At 44.1% G+C, this 14,133-nt stretch overlaps 1 protein-coding gene across 1 annotated transcript; it reads left to right on the top strand.

Moving 5' to 3' along the window:
* The first annotated feature begins 2,913 nt into the window (after positions 1–2,913).
* zgc:152863 (uncharacterized protein LOC562658 homolog) lies at positions 2,914–12,324 on the top strand. Its single transcript, XM_047594150.1, has 5 exons — positions 2,914–3,351; positions 7,490–7,603; positions 8,681–8,884; positions 10,587–10,731; positions 10,843–12,324. Exons 2-5 carry the CDS (start codon positions 7,504–7,506, stop codon positions 11,153–11,155), a joined length of 762 nt encoding a protein of 253 aa, XP_047450106.1. The 5' UTR covers positions 2,914–3,351; positions 7,490–7,503; the 3' UTR covers positions 11,156–12,324.
* Positions 12,325–14,133: the final 1,809 nt, after the last annotated feature.

Genomic DNA, 14,133 nt, shown 5'->3' with positions numbered 1-14,133 from the left:
GCATTCTGCAGCATGTGATGTCATGACCGAGGGTTTATGGTCGACAGCGTGTGACTTAAGATGATGCAGTTATTTATTGCAAGATTCCAGTGGCTGAAAAGTTTCAGAAATGCTCAAATCTGACACCAGCATGGATGCAACAGGTAGCGTGTCACATTCTCAGGCTTTTACCTGTAACACATGACGGGATAAACTGCACCTGATTAACAGGAGCTCGGTGAGTGTAGAAACTGGATGAATCCACAGTCGTCCTGCAGCGTATTTATATCCTTTATAAAGTAAAAAGAAGCCGGCAACAAATTAAAACCGGGATCAACCATTTCAGACAAACTGTCACAGTCAAACTCGCTCCGATCACATTTATTTCAGGATCAGAATCAGATTTATTTTATTGGCCATGTATGTGAACACATACAAGGAATTTGACTCCTCCTCAAGAAAATAAAAAACAACATTTAAATAAGCATAAAAATAAAAATGTACGCAAAATAGAAATACCATGCAACATAAATAAAGACTTTCAGAATAAAAAATAGTATATCTGTATATAGATTTATGCATCTGCATATAGTATACATAGTGAATATGAGCATGAATATGAACAGTCGTATGTAGAAAGCTGTAATGAGAGTTTCTGGGAGCGGTCAGGTCACATGCAGGACGATGTTCTCCTGTAGCTGGTGATTGTCAAAAGGTTTGAAAACTTTTCAGTGTAGTTCCTCTTTGCTGCCTTTTTGCCTGAACATGCAGAGTTTTCCTTATGAGTGGATGCACACAGAACAAATCCTCAAACCTTTTCCTCTTATTTTAAACAGTGACATTAAACGTGCATTAGGTAGATTTGGACTGGAGCTTTTTTCTTTTTTTGTTCTCTGTAACGTGGTGTCTCTGCTCGGTGTCTTGCAGCTTCCTGCAGCCTGTGGCGCCGTAAACGAGGATCTAAAGCCACGCGTTTAGAGACGAGGAGGCGCTTAGCAATGTGAACGTATGCATTTTAAAAAAACACGCACGACTCCGCGGAGGTTAATGAAAGATTCGCTGAGATCACGTGTTTTTCTCCCTCCTCTGAAAATGAATATGAAACCAGCCCACCCGACACCAACATGGATGCCACATTAAAAGCAAAAAAAGCTGTTGTGAAACCGAGTGTGGGTCTATCACGTGAGTGGAAGACTGCGCGCGATAAGCCGAAGGTTTGTTTGGACAAAATACTCAAAACTTTTTGTCAACGAGTCTTCGATAAATCAGGATGGTTGACTAAAGCTTGTGGTCTTCTGTTCTGACTAGCAGCATCCTGCCTGTGAAACTGTCACACTGTATAAACCTCTATAAGAGGGTGCTAACCAAAGCGAAGTCCTGGGCCTTAAAATGGCACATGATTTAGAAGAGATGGATTCGTCGTCACGATTCGGTGAAGAGACGTGAGCGCAGTGAAGTCACTGCGAGGCCAAAATGAAAAGCGGATCCTTCACAGTCGCCCTAAATGACTGATGACCTGCCTCTCACGCTTCCTGACGAGCAGATTCAGCCGCCGGTGGAAACCAGAAGATGCCTCCCTCTCTTTCTTTCTCTCTGTGCTGCATCACAGTAGCAGGCACAGTCAGCAGCGCCGTATTTTTAGCACTTCCGTCAAGTCGAACCTGTCAGTCAAGTGAGTAGTAGCTGCAGCCCTGCAGCCTTCTCCAGCGCAGCTCTTACTGTAAACCATGAGGCCCTGGAGGGTGGGCCCCTCAAAACAATGACAACTATTATACACCACAGTACAGCTGTGTGCTTGTGGTCGCTGTCAGGGTTTGTGTGACTACCACACAGACGGGAGAGAAGAGAGAGCACCGTGCTGGTGTGTGAGTTTAAGATTTAACGTTGTGTTATTATGGACGGATAGATGGGTGGATGCTGAAACCTTCCTCTGAGTTTCTGTTTGATGCATGCAGGAGATAGACGTCGGCGGCTCAGACAGACGGACGGATTCACTGCAGGCAGTCAAGCTGAGCTTCCTTCTGCAGCCTCAGCGGGAACTGGGGTTCAGCAGACCAGACCTGGTTTAGTCCTGGCCTAGTTTTTTGTCTGGGACCTTATCTTATAATGCTGGAGTTGATCTAGTTCATGATTAATTAAGTTCCACTGGATGTTTTTATGTTTAGTTTACTCACCGGTCAGAGTAAACAAACCGTCTTAGGCCGCATGCACATCAATGATCCCTGGCTCTGTTTTTCATTTTTAGATTTATGATCATTTCAAATGGTTTATTTATTGAGTTTTTAACTGAAAACTTACTGCACAACAATGTCAATTAAGGAATGGAGATTTGATCCCGACCCTGAAGAGGAACTGAAGCTGCTGACCTTTAGTGACAGGACTTTGTGCCGCGGCCGTTAGCGAAACATTATTTCATGTCACAGCCAGCGAGGACGGTACGTTTGTGCTGAGTAACATATATTTCTCCTTCGTCGCTGTGGCTCAGTCTCCTGTCATTAGTCATTTGTTATTTTTTGTCACTTCCTCTTTTCTAATAAAGTGCTCATATATTATGATGTATGTGCATGACGGCTAAATAAACCGGGATCATATGTCGCCTTTGTATAAAAATAGGTTGTTTTTTCTTTTCTTTTCTTATAATAACAAACACATTTCACACTAATTCCCACCAGCCTCAGCTATACTTGGTATTTACCACCAACATGGCCTGCAGCCACCATGAATAGAATAGAAATGTCTTCTCAGAAAAACTAAAAAGGTCTAGTCTGACTAGGTGTAAGTTTCTTTTTTTTTTTTTCCAGGAAGTGACTTTTCATTGGTATTCAGAAGGATATGTAAATGTATTTATTGCTGTGACATATTGCTTCAGGTTATTTTTATGCAAGCATTTCCTTTTTCTTCTGTGTGTGTGTGTGTGTGTGTGTGTGTGTGTGTGTGTGTGTGTGTGTGTGTGTGTGTGTGTGTGTGTGTGTGTGTGTGTGAGCGTGTGAGAGGAACATACTGGGTGAGGTGTTGCAGCTCTGTGGGTTTGTCTCTGTGGCATAAAAGGAGCGTTTCCAGAATATGACGGAGCGGCACACGAGGGCGGGGTCTGTGGTCCGCACCGGCCAATGCGGAGCCCGGGTGGCGCTGTCAAACACAGCTGATCGATGAGTCAGGGGGACAGACGCCGAAAAGGTCACACTTGTTGCTGAGCAGGAGCGGCTATCGTCAGCTGACCGCGCGGCTCGGATCCATCCTGCACCGTGTGCGCCCCCGAGAGCGGTCCGCGAACGCAACAAGGAGTCCTCAGCCCCCCGATTCGGAACCCGGACCCGGATCCCTCCAGGAGCTGCTTCCTCCTCAAACCTCCTCATCCTCTTAGGTTTCCAGGTGAGACACTGTTTTTATCATTTAAGGTCCTTGATTAATGGAGAGGAGGTTTTAACTTTGTGGGAGCTGCTGAAAGAGGAATAAAGCCTCGACACATGCGGATTTAACTTGACTACTAATCATCATTTTTATATTTACTAAATAAAATAAGAAATAAAATGCATCGTATATGCATTTATCTATTTGTTTTTTTATCGCTATGACTGATTATCACCTGTGTCAGTGGAGAAAAGAAAGTCGGTTCCTTTAAATGAGGGGCTCCACCATCACCAGAATAGACTGTTATCATGAAGCTGACACACACCACCGAGCAACGAAGAAGCCTCTTCACACATTTAATGAAACAGAAAGAGGCTCCAGCTTGTGGAGAGGGTTTTTCAGAGGAACATATTCGAGATGATTCACGGGTTTGATTCTGGTTTTCTCCCTTTAAAGCAGCTCAAGGGTTAAATTAAAGGAGCTCACACTGTCTTAGAGGCTGTAGTCCATGCAGCTATTTTGACCGTTCATTATATTTTCAGCCATTTTTTTTCTTTCCTGCAAATGCACCTAATGATATTTGTTAACATTGAGGGAAATATAAAAGGCAAATCTACTGAGGAGGAGTGTGACTCCAGGCAGCACAGATAAAAACACTTTAATCCCATCAGCAATAATCAAAGAGTGACGTTTAAAAAAGTGAAGGTGAGGAGGGAGGAAAGTAGTTTGAGTTGACTAACATCAAGACTTTACTGCTGAACCGTTTGATGAGTGTTTTTTTATGAGTAAAAGCTGGAGCACAGAGAAAACACAGAACCTCGCTGCATCCCTGCGGCCGGTCCACAAACGCAACATCAGCACTTCCACGGTGAACTGCTGCTGCTACTGTGTGTCCTCTGTTCATTGTGTGCATTTAGGTGCACAAGGTTTGTGTTTGGTTACATTTGTCTGAAAAGAACCTGAATCTCTTGTGTTTTCATCGTAAAGTTTCTGTTGTGCAGCTTTAAAGCTCCCTTTTTTTTTTTTAACAGACTGACGTCTCAAAAGACTCATTTGAGTATTGTGAAAACACAAAGTGCTGCAAATGAGATGTAAATAATCAGGTTAAAGCCTGTTTTTAGCCGAGCCTCGTAAAGTGATTCAAGTCTGGAAACTGAAGCAGTTTCATTTCGCCAGCCACCAAAAAGCTGCGAAGCACCAGAGAAGAAAGAGCAAAGTTCAGGTCTGGTGGAGTCTGGAGTCTCCTGCTCAGCTACTGATCAACCAGACCGTCACAAGTGGATCAGTGGGTGAGGAGGCTGTTTACTACACGCCTCCACTGACCTCCTTTTCCCTTCTTCTTTTGTTGATTGTTGTCGTCCAGCTCTGTGGACGCGGGCTCTTCCTGCAGCGCGTTTTTTTTTTTTGTCTTTTCCTGGGATTTTTCCTCAGTGGAAGTTTCTGAGGTGCCTCCACGCTGTGATGCAAAACCCACCCAGCGCTTCCTCTGTTTGCGCCAAACAAGAAGCTGTTTTGGCTGGAAACATTAAAACGCATCACTTCCTGTGCGCCAGAAAATATTTCCAAGAAAATGACAACAAAAACAGAAGCAAATTTACCTCGTTTGACACCATTAAATGCGTGAGTTTACTCATGAAGGGAGGATATAGACCACAGGTGTCAGACATAAACAAACGGCCCGCGGGCCCAAAGCAGACAATTAAAATAACTTCTATTCCTAATTGTTTTAATATGCACTTAATTTTATTTAAAAATATTATTTGTCATTTGTTTAAAGGATATTTTCTCCTAATTTTCTTGTTTTGTTTTTTTTGCACTTAAACAACTGGAAAAAAAACAGTCCTTACTTAAAGCTTATTGTTATTTTACTAGTCCGTCCCACTTGAAAACAAATTAAAATAATTTTGACCCTCCTGCTCCAGGAGTTCTACTATTTTTTTTTATAATTATTTCATAATTATTATTATATTTTATTATTTGCAAAATTTCTCCTGAAATGTGACGCCTCAGTCGTATTTTTGTGCAGCGCCGGATTTTCCCAGCTCACCCTGAACTCAGCAGGAAATGTGGCGTTTTGAGAGTTTGTGGTGACGCATCACATCTTTTTCAGCAGGAATTTAATCCACATGTTTTGTGGAGCTGTGGCCGGAGCGAAGCCATAAACAGACTTTAGGCACGAAATCTTGTGACAATAACGCGACACGGTGCAGCAGAAGATCTAATATCACACGGGGCCACGATGACTAAGATGCAAACCTCCCACACAAGTTGTGGTGGTTTAACATAGAGCTCTGAACGTGTGTGTTTCAGTGTGTTGAACCTCAGCGATGTTTGGTTGTGCGTGACCTCTCTGCTCTGAGGCTTTCCGGCCTCCCCCCCCACCCCACCCCTCCTCACTGCCAATCAAGAGATGACTGGCATCTCCCTCAACATGAAAGCACAGAAACACACACGAAAGGCAGCTCAGCACACCTACCCACACACACACTAACACACACATCTTCACACTCTCCGGTGCATTCAGCCTGGCACTCATCGGTTCATCGGCTCGTCGTCTGGGAATGAGGACGCCGAGTCATCTGGAGCGAGGGTTGGGGTCGTTGTGGGGTTTCGGTTGAGGGAGTTTGTGTTGCTGCAGTTTGCTGCTGTGGCCTCAGGTGTCGTCAATATGGGCCGTGTTGAAACAATCAACACACGGAGGTGATAGTTGCGCTGTGGGTCAGCTGAGGGGTTAAAGTCAGACCCGGTTCACATGCAGCGGCTGGGACAGGTGAGAGTCAAAGTGGGTCAGTTATTGAAACGGAGACTTTTTCATTTCTGTCTGATGAGATGATGAGATGATGATGATGATGATGATGATGGATTTTTGCAAATTTTGAGTCTGAAGATGAACCGAGAGTCACATCGTAAAGGAAAGTTGTACCGTGGGATTCATAGTGAAGCCGACTCACACAGATCAAACCAGGTCCCCAGAGTCTGAGGATGAGTTAAAATCCCCTTTACGTGTAGTTTATTGTATTGTAGTTTTTTGTTTGTTTGTTTATTTGTTTTTTTTCTGACAAGATCATGCATCATCAAGCGAAGTTCCTCCTGATCTGTTGGTTAATTCAGCCTCAGGCGCTGATAAGGACAAACGTGTGCTTTTCTGTTTTATTTATTTTTTTTGATAACTTAATGGTAGTTCTGCTTTTTGTTCTCATATTCGTCAGAGGTGTCTATATTTCAAACTCACAGTGTGACCGAAATTGCTACATTGTTACTATTAAGGGACAAAAGTGTCGTCTTCAAAAACGCCCGAGCATATTTTATAAATTTATAATTTTTTTTATCTTTTCAGTATTAATCACAAATACACAAATTTTAATTAATTTCTGACTTTTAACTTTACTTTTACTTTTGACATAAAAAAAAAATTCTAATATATATATATTTATTTACAAAAATATAAATGCAAAGTGGATTTTTTTCTTTGGGGGATTATTATTATTAGAGCCTTGAACGTGTCAATGATTTACAGAAATTTTTACATTGTTGCCATTAAGGGACAAAAGTGTCCTCTTCAAAACTAATCAAACTTTTGTTATTTGTGGTTAAGAGGGTTAAAAGAATTATGTAAAAAAAATAATAATAATAATAATTAAAATGCCATTTTTAGGGTGTTTTTGAAGAGGACAATTTTGTCTCTTAATGGCAACAATGTAACAAATTTTTAAAATCATGTTTGAGGGTGAAACAATTAGTTGTTCAAGTGGAACTTAATCATTGAGTCTCTCTAAGGAGGTCAGAGGAAAATGTCAAACAGCCACCGTGAAGCAGAATAAACAGAACCACTATTGATTGCTGTTAATAATAATAATGATAATAATAATAATCAGCTTTGACACGTCTGTGGCTGCAGGACGAGTGAGTCCAAGTAAAAAAAAAAAACCCCAACAACCTTTCATAGCTCTGGTGTCATTGACACTTTTAATCTTTTGATGAAGAAGGAATCTTCAAATAGAACTGCAACATTAGTCAAGTGTGATTTCTGCCCCACATTTAAAAATACCTTGACCGCACATGTCCCCTGCATGTGTGTGTTTAGAGTGCGAGGAGGCCGCTGGCGTGTTTGTGTGTGTTTTCTACCTCCTCTGACTTTTGCTCCGTGTTGTGTCATCAGGAAACACTGGTTTGATGTCTGCGTCAGCCCCGTATCCATGGCCGTGTGGACGCATCAGTCTGCTGGGTGGACTCCTCCTCCTCCTCCTGGCCTCCTCCCCGATCCTCGCTGCAGGTACGACCTCTGACCCACCCCCCCAACACACACACACACACACACACACACACACACACACACACACACACACACACACACACACACACACTCCATGACAACTCTGCCAAACCTCTACCAGACCCACATTCATTCATGTACCCAGTCAGGTTTCACTTTCTAACGTTGTCACTGTGGCGACAAGTTTCCCCTCGGCTGCACCGCTCGGCTCCAGAGAGTCTGGCCCGGGCTGGTACGTCGGAGCGGAGGAAGGCGTCGTGTTGTCGGCCTATTTGCACGCAACGTACGCGAGCCGCTTTGATTTGACGCTGTGCGTAAAGACCCTGTGAGACCGAAAACCTCTTGTTGAAAGGAAAACAGTTCTGTTCTTAAGCATTTTTATTGAGAAACCGTGACACGTCTCATCTGATGTGGTTTGAGGAGAAGCTCCATAACGACACAAAACGCTTCACAAACGAGTTTCATGTGACTTTTAATACGAACCAACTGTAACAACTGAACTTTTTCTCCTGTGAGGTGTGAAACTGACTCAAAATGAGTCGTTCATATTGTTTCATGATGCGTCTCCTTCCTGTTTCTGATTGAATATCATTGAATATATCATTGCACCTAATCCTTTGAAGGGCTCCGGCTTCCCTCAGTGACTTTCCGCTTTGGGCCTCACACTTGACCTACTCCTCAGGAGCCGGGGAGCGAAGTGTGCGGCGCGATCGTGTGGGGGAGGAACTGTCATTTTTTGCTTACACAGGCTTTTTTTTCAAAGAGGAAGTTAGTGACAGTGCTGGTAGCTCTGGAGAAGTAGAGCGTGAAGCATCCATTCACATGCAGCTGCGGGTTAAAAGTCAGGACGCTCCATCGTCGTCATCTCACCCGGACGCCGTCTCCTCACGCACATCCGGGCCTTTTATTAACCCTAAAACATCAATTTAAATCAGTTAATGATAAGAAAATAGACATCCTGCACAGGCCTCATACCCTGCAGAGGCACAAAACACGAAGAAACCAAAGTTTATCCTTTTCAAATCACATGCACATGGTCCATGCACGCTAACCGTCCCCTCCCTGTGTCTCCTGCAGGCAGACTGAGCAACTGCTCCCACCCTCTGGTGCCGGAGCACGGAGGTTTCCGCTGTGACCCGTCGCCGTGCCGAGGCTTCCCTCAGAGGAGCTCCATCCGTTTCTTCTGCGAGCCCGGGTACCACATCAGCAGCAAGGTCCCCGTCTCCAGGTGTCGGCACGGGAGGTGGACGCCTCCGATACCTTACTGCCTCACCATCAGAGGTAATATAACATGACATACATCTGTCTCTGGGGTCGACACTTTGCTCCTTTTCCTCTGTTGGTAAATAGAAAATATTTGATGTAGGACTGTAGGTCAGAAAAGAAGATGGTTCCATCCCAGGCTAAAATGAATCACCTATTACTTAAAAGAAAGTTAATCTATAATTAACCTGTATAGTCGGCCAAAAGCTCTGCGTCTCTTCAACAAACATAAATAAAGGTGCAAAGCTACGTGCCCGGCTCGGTGTTTGTGTATGAGGGAGAGGGAGGGGGGAGGAGAGCTTTGACATTTGTGCTTAGAAGAAATCAACCAGGCTTTATTTATGTTTTCACAATGAAACGTACCAGAATCTCTGTGTGTGTGGGTGGGTGTTTGGTTCCTTCACAGTAATTTTCCTGGGGTTCACAAAGCAGGATGTTATTGGAGGGTGAACGAAACTACCGCTAACATGTCATCGATGACGATGTCATCTTAAAAAACAATAAACTAAGACCCAGCAGGAGCTACAGAGTCTCCGGTTTATAAAGCTGCACAAAGATCAGACTCAACACGGGCCGAGTGTCTCATCTGGTGGAGCTGTAGCTCGGTCCCATCTGCTTAGTTGGGTGATGTTCACTCCTTGTCATTTCCCTGCAGCAGCGGAGATCGCAACGTTCCTCACCGATTACCTCAGTTTATGATCTACTTGTGACTCAGAGCTAACCCAGACGGGCTGAAGGCCACTTAGTCACACCTGGTTTTCGTTTTTACTCTGAAGAACATGGATTGCGTGAGATTCTGGTTTCAGAGTGTAAATGTGTGGGCTTTACTCAGCAGAACACATCAGGGCGTATTTTTCTTTTCCTCCGTTTACTGGGTAGCTCTGCATGGTCTGATTCGCTGTATTTATAATTAAGAGGAAGCGTCGACCTAATTCTGCGCCTGCGACTGTTAAAGGGCGTTAATATTATTAATCATTAAACATCATAGTATCTCGGGCCTTTAATAATCGACAGCAGCGGGTTCAAGGTGTTTTTCTTTTGACCTATTTAACAGATCAACACAGGCTCCCGCCGATGCTCTGCAGGGGAACCAGAAACTTTACTTTCCTCAGACCAGGTTGACTTCCTCTGTCGCCATTCACTCAAACGCAGCAACAGGAAGTCGGAGTGCAGATAGAGGAAGCTAGCGAAGCCACTATAATAACCATTAAACACTTCCTCTGCGCTGACGTTGCCTGAGCCTCATGGAAAGCTGCCACTGTGTTGTCACGGGCACGAGTGAACCGCATACAGTAACTAGACACAAAAACTTCCTTTCATAGATCTTGTATTTGATCAGAGATTTCCGCTAATCCATTGTACCCAGAACACGGCAGCAGATCGTCATCTCTCTGTGCCAACATAACCACCAGCTCGGCTTTGAAGCTGCGTGCAAACACTTTCCGTCACGTCTCCATTTCCATTGCACCTGGAATATTTTGCCCACAAAACGTTTCACTCCAGGGTGACTGGGCTCGTTGTCCTACGGAGGAAATAAACCAGATCTCTGCAGGATGTTGTACAACCAAGATGAACTGTTTCCCAGCGTTTTGTGGCTGGACGTTGTCTCTTCGCTGGGAACTGATGATGCTTCTGCAAAGAGGACACAAGTGTAGCAGTTGTCATAAAGTCTGAAAATCTAAAATGTCTAACGTTTGTCTTTGTCTGTCCTCCTCCTCAGACGGCCCCAACATGAAATCCGACGACAGCCTGAACGACTCGATGCCCAGCATGGCCACGACGGCGGTGGGCGTGTCCATCTTCCTTCTCACCACCACTGCCTGCTTGGTCATCAAGTCCCGCCTCTACCCCTGTCAATCACACAGGTGAGAGGACGCTCTTTCCTTCTCGCACCATTTAAGTCCATCACAGTCAGTGTTTTAACGGTTCAGGTCGGACGTCAGGTGCTTTAATGTTTTCTCTTCCTCCTCACGCAGCCGTCGCTCCTCGGACCAGCTGGACCTGATGGTGGACGGACTCCCCGTGTCCCTGCCGTCCTACGAGGAGGCCGTGTACGGGAGCTGGGGCCAGCGCATCCCAGCGTGCTCGGCCCCCGGACCCACGCAGCTCCTCCTGGCCCAGGAGGCCCCCGGCTACCAGCCTCCACCGGACGGCAGCCACCGGCCCCTCCTGTCCGGACAGAGCCCCGACAACCCGCCGCCGCCTTACGAGGAGGTCCAGTCCTCCCGTCCCAGGGACAGGGCGAGCGGCAGGCAGCTGCACTCCGTCTCAGACGACAAGGACACTTGATCGTGGGGGGGGGGGGGTTTCACGGCACACACCGAAGTTTGACAGTTGATTACTGCAGCGTTTACTCTGCAGATAAACGGGGACTGACAGCAGACTCCTGTACTGCCTGCACTTTTCCTGGTTTGCTGCAGCTCACCAGCATCAGGACCTCTCACATGCTATTTTAGACAAAGCTGATAAGTTCTGAATTGGCTGGTTTGGTCACAAACGCTTGACAAACCGATCAGGACTGGAGCACATTTAGAAAAGAGAAGCTGATTGTATAGTGTATTTGTGTGAATGTGTGCGTCTCTGCTGCTGAGATGCGGCCTTGTGTTCACGACGACGCGTCTTAAATGTTCGGGACCGTGAGCTTTTTCACAGCAGTGATGCGATTGTGCGACTGTGTGTGTGTGTGTGTGTGTGAGTGTTTTCAGTGTCGTTCTGGAGACGTTGTTCATCCTTCCCGTCAGTGACGGGTGTTTGATCCAGGCTTCGTTCGTGAAGTCAGCATCACGCTGTTACAGTAAACCTGTGTGTTTCCATGGCGACCGTCTCCGTACCGCTTGTGTCCGAGGCGTTTTGTCTCCGAGAATGCGATGAGACTGTGGAGCGCAGGCTGTTGATCTGAAGCCAGCGATGGGACGCACAGACGCTCGGGCGACTTCGTCACAGCAACAGCTTGTTGGGATGTTAATTTAAATAAATAAATAAATGAATTAAATGTTCATGTTTTGTACAGCAGATATTTAAAGAGACACTGCGTGGAAACCAGACTCTCAGGTCTCTACGAGTGTTTCTCATGTGTTCATTCAGTGGTGAGTGAAGTAAAAAAAAAAAATTATTTAATGTTTTAATTAATTTAAATCAATCTTTCTGTTTACTGATTGAAATGAAAAGTAAATCAGAGGAGACACACGAACACTTTAATCAAGATGATCATCAACGAGTTTTCATTCCACAGCGTAACAGAGAATAATGATCTGGTTCCTCTCGGTCTCTGAGCGACCGACGCCTTCACAGACCTTGAATGTATTTTATTTCCTATTTTATGATACAGTATATATATATATATAAATATATATATGAAAAGCTAAAGTATTAAATCGATTGTGATATTTACAGAATGATTATTTGTACATTGCACAGAATTATATGATCAATAAATGTCGAGGTGTTTCTTTGTTTGACATCGTGGCCTCGTCTCTGACTTCATTAACGTTGATTAGGATCAGCTGAGCTAATCAGACACAAATATCCTCCCGTCCCTGAGTTAAAGATTTCCTGCTCTCATTGACCTTTTCCCCATCTCTCCGGTTCACAAACACAGCGTCAAGAAACAAAGTCAATGATTTCTTCTCAGGGAGCGATTGAGAAACTTTCTCGTAACTGAATCAGAGCTGAGAAAGAACAGTTGAGCAAACGAGTGCTTTCTAGATTTGTTGAAATGTTACCGCTCGGTTTCCTCCTGTTGTTTTAATTTGACCTGATGTGAGAAATGTTTTCCATGTTGCATCGCTGACAGATGTCTCATGTTTAACTTTTGAAAGAAAGTGTTGCGTCAGCTGTAAAATCACAGGGATTAGATAAACGTTAGCATTCCTCACAGACTGATTCACACAGGAAACAATGAGCACAGTCAGTGAAAATTCCTTTGTGTCCACACATCAAACTCATTCCTAGTATTAAAATAGAGTTCAGATTCATGAGTTAACGTATGACAATATGATTCAACCTCTCATCATTCCAACATTTTTTTCCCTTTTACAAAAGGTCAAACCCAAAATAAACTGAACGCTGTTCGTGAACATTTTGGAGCTCGTTCATGGTCTTGGTCTCGTTTTAAAGTCAAGACTATGAAGTCAGAAGTAGTTTTGTTCTTGAGGAATCAAAGTTGGCACACAGTTAAAATTTGGTTGAATCTTATAAGACCTCCTTCTGCCTTCAGCACGGCCTTAATTCTGGATGTTTTCTCTTTTTCAGACCGTTCTCTGTTAAACCCAAGAGATGTTTGTGTGTGAAAATCCCAGTAGATCAGCAGTTTCTGAAACACTCAGACCAACAACCAACATCCAGACCACGTTCAAAGTCACTTAAATCCCCTTTCTTCCTTATTCTGATGCTCAGTTTGAACTTCAGAAAGTTGTCTTGATCACCTCTACATGAATAAATGCATTGAGCTGCAGCCATTTGATTGGCTGATTAGCTATTTGTGCTAACGAGCAATTGAACAGGTGTGTACTTTGATCGTTAGGTTAATTGGTGATTCTAAATTGGCCATAGGTGTGAGAGTGAAAGGATTTTCTCATTAACTCATTAATGGCCAGAAATTAAAGTCTATTTTGTTCATTCTTAAATCATTTTGTAAAGCGGTCAAAGTAAAGCAGTCAGCTGCTGTCTCCTGTGCTACTATAATAAAAATACAAATACTTCCAGTAGATGTTCCCATATTTCCGAGCGATAACATCTTGTTTATTTTTTGACTTCTCCTAATAAACTTCCATAAAATGCATCACTTCCCATGAGGCTCATATCTGGAACATAACTCAGGCGTTCATTTACAAAAAAAAAAAAAAAAGCCCTGAGTCATCTTCCTCAGAATAACTCTTAAAGAACTCATCGCTGAATGAAGCGGATGCACGGAAGGAGTCATCATCCTACTTCCCGCTTCTCTGGATGCGTTGGGAGGAATTCAACCAAAAGGAGAAGTCGTCGGGAAGATTACAGGGAGGTGTTGTTGACTGTAAGCACTCAGCTGGGATCAGGCTCATAAATGAAGACGGTCGGAAACAAAACTTCCATTAAGAACTGAAGCTTTCTCTGAGCTCGAGTTTGAAGAGTTTAAAGCTTCAGAACTCATTGACCCTCATTATGCCATAACCAGTTCATGACATACTGTACTGTCCCTGAACACTGAGCAGCAGTGACTCGACATGACGGCCTGAATTACACAAGTCTGAGCTGTAAGAGAAGCTTCGTAAGTGTTACTAGAAATTATG

This window comes from Mugil cephalus, chromosome 9 (assembly GCF_022458985.1).
Source record: "Mugil cephalus isolate CIBA_MC_2020 chromosome 9, CIBA_Mcephalus_1.1, whole genome shotgun sequence".
NCBI classification, from domain to species: domain Eukaryota; kingdom Metazoa; phylum Chordata; class Actinopteri; order Mugiliformes; family Mugilidae; genus Mugil; species Mugil cephalus.
This window is presented reverse-complemented; position numbering and strand designations above follow the sequence as displayed.

What these genes read in the sequence shown, in the direction of transcription:
- zgc:152863 (XM_047594150.1), top strand. Translation starts at nt 7,504, where the DNA reads ATGTCTGCGTCAGCCCCGTATCCATGGCCGTGTGGACGCATCAGTCTG. An exon ending in CTCCCCGATCCTCGCTGCAG is followed by an intron (nt 7,604 to 8,680) that starts GTACGACCTCTG and finishes TGTCTCCTGCAG; the next exon opens with GCAGACTGAGCAACTGCTCC. An exon ending in TACCCCTGTCAATCACACAG is followed by an intron (nt 10,732 to 10,842) that starts GTGAGAGGACGC and finishes CTCCTCACGCAG; the next exon opens with CCGTCGCTCCTCGGACCAGC.